The 9,389-nt window shown below is 55.6% G+C and overlaps 3 protein-coding genes across 3 annotated transcripts; 2 read left to right on the forward strand and 1 right to left on the reverse strand.

Moving 5' to 3' along the window:
- Positions 1-1,446: 1,446 nt before the first annotated feature.
- On the forward strand, positions 1,447-6,165 carry GNI_005630 (putative scavenger receptor; the record flags this gene model as incomplete). Its single annotated transcript, XM_011130319.1, has 1 exon — positions 1,447-6,165. The coding sequence occupies one exon, from the start codon at positions 1,447-1,449 to the stop codon at positions 6,163-6,165; it is 4,719 nt and encodes a 1,572-aa protein (XP_011128621.1).
- Positions 6,166-6,330: 165 nt separating this feature from the next.
- On the reverse strand, positions 6,331-7,428 carry GNI_005640 (hypothetical protein; the record flags this gene model as incomplete). Its single annotated transcript, XM_011130320.1, has 1 exon — positions 6,331-7,428. One exon carries the CDS (start codon positions 7,426-7,428, stop codon positions 6,331-6,333), a length of 1,098 nt encoding a protein of 365 aa, XP_011128622.1.
- A 357-nt stretch (positions 7,429-7,785) lies between these two features.
- GNI_005650 (hypothetical protein) lies at positions 7,786-9,039 on the forward strand (the record flags this gene model as incomplete). The annotated part of the gene is made up of 1 exon (XM_011130321.1): positions 7,786-9,039. One exon carries the CDS (start codon positions 7,786-7,788, stop codon positions 9,037-9,039), a length of 1,254 nt encoding a protein of 417 aa, XP_011128623.1.
- Between the last annotated feature and the right edge of the window lie 350 nt (positions 9,040-9,389).

Consider the following 9,389-nt stretch of genomic DNA (forward strand, 5'->3'; position numbering starts at 1 on the left):
GGGGGTGGGAGTAAGCCGAACGGTGTGGAGCCGAACGGTGTGTGTCTTAGTGTCTTACATCAATCATTTGCTGGGACTGGAGAGCCCGAATTAATCTGTTGCTATTACGTTGGGGCTGAACCCAGCGTTGGTTCCTGGCGTTTTGCAAAATTGCTCCCTGCTGAGGCGACTTGGAGTCTACTCTGTTGACGAGGGTGCTGAGCCACTCTCGTCCTACATTCGTGAGTTCCAGTTGGTGTCCCATAACGGTAAAGGCTCTGAGTAAGCCCTGAATGTGAGTTTCATCGAGGGGGTCCACTTCCACGACGTGGCCATAAAGTCGCGAAATTTCCGCCAGGGTCACCACACGCCTGATGAAGAGCTTGGCGATGAACAGCATCAGCATAATGAGACGTTGACGACGCTGTCGCAGGTTCGTCGCCAGATCCTCTTCATCGTAGAACCCACGTCCTACATGCGAAACGTCCATCAGGTTCGCTGGGAACGACTGAATCTCGCGCAGTAAAACTCCTGTTAGGCACTCGCTAAACAAATGCCGTCCTCGCATGCCGTCGCCCAGCTTGAAGCGGTACTGCAACACCTAAAACCAAGGCAATTCGCCCCACCGGGGTGGGTAGGTGTGGAATGAGGGAGTGTGGACAAGACCGGGAGGGAGTGGGGACAAGACCGGGAGGGAGTGGGGACAGGACCGGGAGGGAGTGGGGACAAGCGCGGGAGGGAAGCTGACCTGCACGGCGTCGGCATATACATCTTGCATGGTTTCGGGGGCGCTGCACGCCGTGAGTACAATGACTTGATGGAACACGGCCAAGGGCCCATCTTCGCCGCCCTGGTCGTCTTCAGGCAAGAGGCCAATGAGCTTGTCCGTGATGAGTTGGAATAAGGCCGGCGTAAGTTTGTTGACTTCTCGTTTGACGGCGCGCCGCAATAACTAAAGAAGACCGATGAGGAGAAGCATGTAATTTAACGTACGTTTGATGCCGCCTGGACTGGGGCCATCGACCAGCACGCCTGAGTTAATCAGACCCCCGAATTTTAAACGGCGCAATGCTCGGGCGCGGCATGGCCCTTCAGCTCTCACTCCTGTATTTAAGCACGGAACTTGGCTATTGGCCACAGTCGGGTGGTTGGCCGCAGCCGGGTGGTTGGCCACAGCTAGGCGATTGGTCACAGCTGAGTGGCTGGCCACAGCTAGGGACGGGCGTGTTGTTGGCGCGGGCAAGTCAGTGCCTGGTGGTGCCGTCTGTGCACGCGAGTCGTTCTGTAGGTGAATGCTTGGACGACGCAGCGCCGATCCCGTACGGACTGGACGTGTCGGTTGGCGCACAGGAGATCAGCAAACGGCTTCTTGGTTGCCAACTGGCGGTGCAGGTTGACGGGGATGTGAGGAGCAGCGGGAAGTTTCCGCTGACAAACCCACTTGGTGTGCTACAAACGCGCGTCACAATGGCGGTGCCGAAGCTGGGGAACGTGCTTTCAGGTTCCGTCAGTGTGGAGGGACGAAGTTGTAACAGTTCGTGGGGATGTCGGACTGTGACTGTAAGTGATGGGCACCGGTACTGGAAGCTGGACTGCGAAGGGTTGGTCAGCAAGCCCGGCGAGCAGATTGACCTGGTGGTATCGGGGGTTAAGCCGTACACCGTCACGCTCATGACCGATCCAGTACCTGAAGGGGAACATGTGAGTCAGGGCTACATCACCTTCCGGCTGGTTGGGCATGATGGGACTCGAACCAGCGATCTCAGTCTCGCGAGCGGAACCAGAACCCCCGGCCTCAGCGTGTCGGCGCGCTTCTACGGTGCTGATGTGGGCCAGATAGACGCCATCAATGTTACCAACCACACCCCCAACGACCCTTGGCGGTTCAAGTATCTTACCGTCAACTTCGACGGCGGTGGCGCCAAATTCGTCGGCGGACCGTACGTCGGGACACCCTTCAGCAAAAGCGTCGTCTTCCGGAACGTCTACGTCACAGATGACGGCTCCGCCTCTGCCGACGCCGCCGAGGTGCCCGTCGAGTGCCACACGCGATTAGCCGACATTGTGTCCGGTTCCGTGAACCTGCCGCTGGTGGTCAAGACGCGCTGCCCCGCCGGCTGCGACAGCTCGCCTCTGTCGCTCGTCAACGGCCTCAGTCTACACGCCTCCACCAGCAGCGTCTGCGCCAGCGCCGTCGCCGATGGCACCATTGGCGTCAGCGGCGGCACAGTTCTCCTGCAGCTCTACCCCTCCGACCACCGCGACCTGACCAGTCTCTATACCAAAATAGGCCTCCTCGACATCCACGCCTACCGCGACGACCCCACCGACGACAGCACGTTCTACTTCACCACCGCGCGCATCACTTCGCTCGACGACCTCGACTCGTCCATCAGAATCGTGGACGCCTTCCAGACTAGCTCGCATACGGGTCGTCTGGAGTTGAGAGAATCAAACGGCACTTGGGGCAGTGTCTGCAAGCAGGGCGAGACGGAGCAGTTCGGCCTGGAGGCAGCGAAAGTCGCCTGTCAGGAACTGGGGTTCCTCTGGGGGTCTTTGCTCACCGAGCAATGCAGCGCGCTGAGTCTCTGTGGGCCCAAAACTCTACCCGTGGTTGCGGGGGGCATTACGTGCAAGGGCGTTGAAGATGGGGTGGGAAAGTGCGCTGTTCAAAAACCAGCACACGTGTGTGCGGACCATAGCGAGGACGTGCTGGTGCACTGCACCGACGTCCCGCCTAACATACGGCCCAGCCAAAGCGCTCTGAGGCTCATAGACAGCTCCGGAGCGCCGGCAGTGCGGGGAATTGGCCGATTGGAAATGTATGTCGCGAATCAGTGGACGACAATCTGCAACGACAAATGGTCGTCGGTGAACGCCGGGGTAGCCTGTCGCGACATGGGGTACACGGGGGTGAAGGACATTGTTTCGCTCACCACAGTTGCCTCAAGTCTCGGGACAGGACCAAGCAAATCACGCCGCGCGGGCGCCGGCCGCGGCGGCGGAAGGGGTAAGGCAGATTTGGATGAAGACATGTGCGCGTCGGTCATGGGCTCCAACTACTGCGGCCGGACGGACCAGCGCATCGGGGTGACCGAGGTTGCGTGCGAAGGATCGGAGTTGAGGTTGCGAGACTGTGCCCTGAGTGCGCCAGAGGACGTATACTGCGTGCACACGGAGGACGTTGTGGTGGGTTGTGACGGTCCCGGCGACCCTTCGGGTGTGGGTCTATTTGCGGCCGACCATGCGCCCAAGTTGCGTTATATACCGTTGAAGCCGACGCAGGCGATCAAATGTTCGGACAGCTTTGACTCGCTTTTCTCGAAGCTGGAACCGCTGCCTGGAGAGATGTTTGTACTTCGGTGTCCCGCTGGGTGCACCCAGAGTGGTCAAGGATCAGTCATCGGGAGCATTCTGTATGACTGGCAGAGTTTGGTTTGCCTGGCAGCGGTTCACTCGGGCATCATCGACGACTCGGGCCAGGTCTTTGCAGCGGTCGCCGGCCACGGACAGTTCCAGTTCGTGGGCAAGGAGCAGAATGGGCTTGTTAGCGAGGAAGGCGCAGCGGCTGACAACTCCTTCTACATCGTGAAGATGACGGCTGATCTTACTGCGCGTATGCCGCTTCAGACGAAGGACCTATCTGTGTTGGGCGGCGGTGGCAAATCGATGCTCTCCGACAAATTTGTACTTGAGAGAGAAAATAACAAACGCACTTTGACAACCGACAACGTAGGAGACGGTGGCAGCACCCTTGGTGCTCAATCAGCAGGACCGATCTCCTTTCTGCAGACCGGTGCGTCAGGTACTGCGGCGACAGGTACGGCGGCGGCAAGTGGTATGACGAGTACAAAGAGGAGTCGGCAGCAGGTCCCGGTGCCGTTGGTGGCTTTTTGCAATGAGGACACGTCGGTGAAGTTTGATGGGTCTTCGAAGGCGCAGGTCACGATGAATGAGCTGCCGGGCGGGCAGTCCTTGTCTTCGTTGTACTCCTTCACGGTGGCACTTCGATTTAAGCCCGACGCGGACGCTAACAGTGGATGGAGGAGCATCGTGAGCTACTCAGAGTGCGACGGGTTTAATATCGTTCTCAGTCCTGAGGGGGAGTTGGTGTTTGAGCAGCTGTGTTCGCCGTTGGTGGTGCCTACTCAGATATTCCCGGACCCGGCCAAGTGGAGTACAGTCAGCGTTGTATACAACCATGAGTACAGCGCGTTGACGATACTCGATGGGACCAAGATTGTTGCCCGAGAAAGCGTGGGCAGCAATGTGTTCCGCTGGAACTCCTTGTTGAAGCTGGGCGAGTCCTCGACTCTGGAGTATGAACCGTTTACAGGGTCTATATCTCATGTTCTCATCTTTAACACTGCTCTGCTCGATGGCAAGGAAGACGTGAGTGCGATCGACATGGTCAACAACAGGCTAGGCGATATATGCAGAAGGCTGCAAGCTACCCAGGCTGTGCCGAACTATTCAGACGTGGACTATAAATTGTGTATATCTGAGTGCGCCAAGTCGACAAATTCCAGGATTAGGAAGAAGATGTCGAGAATACAGCTAGCAAGGGCACCCGCCATTCCCGTCGAGTGCACGAGTACTCTTGATAACACGGTAGCCCTCTCAGGCAAAATGAATGGAATGGTTGAGGTGCTGTGCCCTCTCAACTGCTTTAGCAACCAAACACTGGGTGGCAGCAACACCGGGGTGAACGAGCTTGGCGGACTCCTGACTTCGGCCTCCAAGCCCGACGCTTTCCCTGGCAGCTATAGAATCTGCAGTGCCGCAGCCGTTCTTGGCTTTATTCCTACAGAGAAGACACAGAGGCTCCAGCTATCTATTCTCCCGGGGAAACTCAACTACCTACCCTCTGCCACTTCCATGTCGCCGCAAGATTCTATAGAGCTCAGAAACCTTGCGTCCATGAAAGATATCAGATCATTCACTATCACTGCCCTTACCGAGCCCCAGACCATTCCGTGTAGGGCAACAGCGGAATTTCTGGTATTTCAGCCTGTCGGACACGCGCGTTTGCTAAGATGTCCCAAAGGCTGCCAAGGTAGCAAACTCGACCAGAAAGGCCCCGTTCCCCCACCGCAAAGTCCCTTGATTGAGTCTGCCCGAACAAAGGACGATTCCCTCTTTATTGACGTTCTGAGCTACGCCCCGAGCTTCGTCCAAAACGACGAAGAGACCGAAAGCGCTAAGGGATTGCTGACCATTAGAGACCCGTCAGTTCCGATTTGTGAGTTGGCAGTGGACTTAGGATTATTGACGCCGACCACTGCAAGTGACGTGCTGGTATATGTTGCGGCAAAAACTGAGGCGAGCTTCATCAGCACACCCACCGACCTTCAGTTACCGAATTTACCCACAGCTCAGGATTGGTTGGCCTCGAAAAGACCGGCAGCGGCGTCGTCGGACGGGTCTTTAATTACCTACAGTTCTGTTACCGACCTTATGAATGAGGACATACTCTTTGGGGGCTCAGAGCATATCCACTCTCGTCGGCCTTCCGAAGGTTTGTTGTCTGCCTCGTTTGAACATGACGGTAACACAGGTGTCAAGACAGGTGTCAAGACAGGTGTTAGCACTGAGTGGTTTGATGGCCAAGATGTCAATGGAGTGTTTACTAGTGTTGATAGTGAGTGGACAGAAGCTAGGTCTCCGTCAAGAGGCTATGGTATTCTACCATTGTTCTCATCAATCAGGTGCGCAGATTCCCGTATTGGAGATCTTCCAATCGGCATGAACCTTAGCAGCAAAACGGCGGACCGCTCCCCGGTTGGAGAGAACGCCAGCGGCGTTATGTTCTTGCCAGAATCCGACTTGATGGAGAACTATCATTGTGATGGAGCATCCGAGATATCAGGACGTATTGCTACCCTTCCCGGTTACGTTAAAATACCGGCCTTGGGCGTCGTGGTTAGTTTTAACGAAGAGGGTTGCTTTATTGGCAAGTCAGCCGCCCACACCCGTGAGCCAGAAGGAGACATTTTACCTCGAAGGTTCCAGCTTCAGGTTTCATACGAGAGACTTCAAGGGAGTGTAGAAGACGGCGAAGGCACCATGACACCTTGCTACAGTCACTTCGATGATTTGGACGACCTCAAGGACCTTGACGAAGATCCATACAGTTATAAACTGTACGGGTCATTCCAGAATGTGCTCATTCAGAGAGTACAATGATGCCACTCCTCTGGGTTTCACTCCTGACGAGTATGATTACATCCCTGCATATCACCGCACTCCTGCACCACCGTCACAGTCCTATTAGTTAGTCGGGGGTTTGTTTTGGATATAACAGGGTTGAGGGAATTGTCAACTTCTGAGAAGGACGGTGCGAAAGATCTATTAATCTCGCAGCGGGGTTGTTGGCTCGATATCAATAACCTCGACGTCATCAAGAGTGACGATATCCGCAGAGATCAACGGAATACATATGGTCAAAGGCTTCCTTTGACAACAAAAATCTTTCCATCTCAAGGCCTGCCGAGGGTCCAAAATCCAGACGGTCCGCGTAGGGGTATCGAAGAACCAAAACGCCAAAGCGCTATTATACCTCAATGCGTCCGTTTCCTGCTGAGCCTCCGCCGTTTCCTGCTGAGCCTCCGCCGTCTCCCGGGCATCCACCTTTTCTTCCGACTCCTCTTCAGCCTCCATCTCCTTCTGAATGTCTTTCTCCAGCCTCTCTTTCCGGCAAGCCTCTTCTTGGTAGTTGCCAGCTTCTCCACTGTGCTTGACTGGGCGAGTAGTCGGATCCCGATTCCGAGCAGCAACGTCCTCCTGCTGTTCGGGCGCCTGAGATTCAGCGGCGCTTCCAGCCGGCCTCCCGAGGTTCTCCTGAAGAACACCTCCGGGGTCTTGTTCAGGTTTCAGTTTCGTGCACTCGTGCATGTCTTCCAGAGCTCGCTCCAGACCAGGGCCGCCTGAAATGAAGGGCACACCAGCCACCAGCGCCGGGTCGTCGTCTAGCGTTCGGTCACCTGGCACAGGAACAACGCCTGGCACAGGAACAACGCCTGGCACAGGAACAACGCCCGGCACAGGAACAACGCCCGGCACAGGAAGAACGCCTGTCACCGTCTTCTTTAGGAGCTGTTTGCTCGTCTGTCTCCCGAGCCGACAAAGCTGAGTAATTAGATTCCTTCCTGTCGGATGATGACCGGTCGGATGATGGCCGTTAGGGTGATGACCGTTAGACGTATCGTGCACCGCAACATGAGTCTGAGTGGTAGCACTCACCTGTACGGTCTGGCCCTCCTCTGAATCCAAGGTGGGTCCTATATATCCAAAGTGTTCCTGAAACTGGATATCTTGGATTAGCAGCCTACGGATTTGCAGCGCTGCCTTGTGACCTTGTCGCTGGCAGGTGACCGGAGAACTCAGACCGTCCGGAAGCTTACCGTCCCACGAGGTTCCATCCCGTGGGGTTGGCACATCCCGTGGCATTTGCCCATCCAGCATTTGCCTCCGCATTTTGACTCATAGAGGCCGAATTTTATGAGGTCATTCACGCTTCGTAACGGGGGCAGCGAAGGATGGCACCCGCCCCACGCCTCCTTGAAGTTTGAGACCGCCGAAGTTGAGTTTGTAAGGGGTGTCGATGATGACGGGTGCATGGATGATGGAACTATAAACTTGAACCCCGGCAGCGGCCGGTTGAACCCCGGCAGCGGCCGGTTGAACCCCGGCAGCGGCCGGTTGAACCCCGGCAGTGACCGAGGGGCGAGTGGAGTAAGTCGGCGGTACGTAATTCTGCCTGACGACGAGATATACTATGAAAGGGTTCAGCAGCTAAAACGAGATATGGCTCATGACTATTTGGAAGTTACAGGCGCCAGTTTGTGGACCGTCTTCAGCACCCTAGCCAACTATAATTCCCAGCACCCCCGTGAGCGTATCCATGCGAGTTCATCTGGCTTCAATGATGCTTACAGCCCCTGCCGAAATGAATGGCAACTCACGGATTCCGCTGACGTGGGCTCCAAAAATTATGCCTATGGCATCACCACTGGGTCTGTGATTATTTTGAAGCTTAACCTTGCGACATACCAAAGGCTAGGTGTCGAAAGTAAACAACTGAAGGGCCGTGAATTTAAGGACCGTGAACTTCGGTACCTTGCCATCCCGCTTCAGAGGTTCAATTCTGCCATCAATCCCTTAATTAGTCCAACTTCAGAACTTCCGGAAGGATCGGAAGCCAGGCCTCTGGAACCGCGACTGAAGACCTTGTTGTCGGAGTTCTTCATACCTTGCTATTTAAGTGGCAGTGATACCTTCCTCAAGTTCTGCGAAGCCCAGATGTTAACAACACCATCCCTGGGTCAAAGGTGCTCGACCAGTGTCTCTACCTTCTTGTATAAACCAGGCACTCTGGCACCCTTTCATCTATTCAGATCTGGTGAGGATGAGATGGCCCAAGAACGATTTGAGGTACCGGTACCGGACCTCAGACTCATCCACCAACTCCACCAAGCAAAAAGTATTGCTGAACAATCTCCTGCTGCTCAGGAGGTTGCCGCTGCTCAGGGGGTTGCCGCTGCTCAGGAGGTTGCCGCTGCTCAGGAGGTTGCTGGCTTCGGGGCTGCGTCACTCGTCGAAGAGCTTGTAGAGCTGGTGGGGTGTGTTTCGAAAAACGTTTACTACGACCAGGTCGTCCACGACGTGACCGTTGGTTACGGCGCACGATGGCCCAGCAACCGGTACATGGTGGTCTGTCAAAAGGGTGAAGGTCTTAGACAGTGCCCACAGCTGGGGGGTTTCTCCGGAGCTGCACATGCCCTAGCGCCGCTGGTGCCGGGCTCGTTGGTGCCCCTCAGGGACACACACTTCATGGCTTGTATAGAACACATTCCCAGAACGTCGGTGTTATGCTTTCAAGGGAATGTACACTCTACGGTTAGTGCGTGTGCGCAACTGAGTTCTTTACAAAAAGCCCGTTCCGAAACAGCCGACCAGACTATCATGGTCGACGAAGCCTCGGTGAGGGCGAAGCTAGTCCGAGTGACTGCTTTGTGCCAGGAGTGCGGACTCCACCACCAGGCTAACTACGGTTGCTGAACTCCCTCCAGGATCTCGATATCTTTTGAGTCATTGTCATTTGCTTGTTAACAAACGGCTTAATATGCTCGTACCAAATAGACGCTGCTCCCTGCACACATTACATATTATACGGGGTGTGCAGCACAGTGGGGTGTGCAGCACAGTGGGGTGTGCAGCACAGTGGGGTGTGCAACCAAGTGCAACGGTGTGGGGTGTGCGGCGTGCAACAGTGTGGAGATGGACCGGGAGGAGAGATGGACCGGGAGGAAAGACCTACCCCGTGAGTGGGTGACGAGAGATAGAGAGAAATAGACATTCTAATCACGCGGTAGAGGGGCAGGTTGGCGCATATGAAGTTAAGTGGAAAC

This window comes from Gregarina niphandrodes (assembly GCF_000223845.1).
Source record: "Gregarina niphandrodes unplaced genomic scaffold scaffold00001, whole genome shotgun sequence".
Lineage (NCBI taxonomy): Eukaryota > Apicomplexa > Conoidasida > Eugregarinorida > Gregarinidae > Gregarina > Gregarina niphandrodes.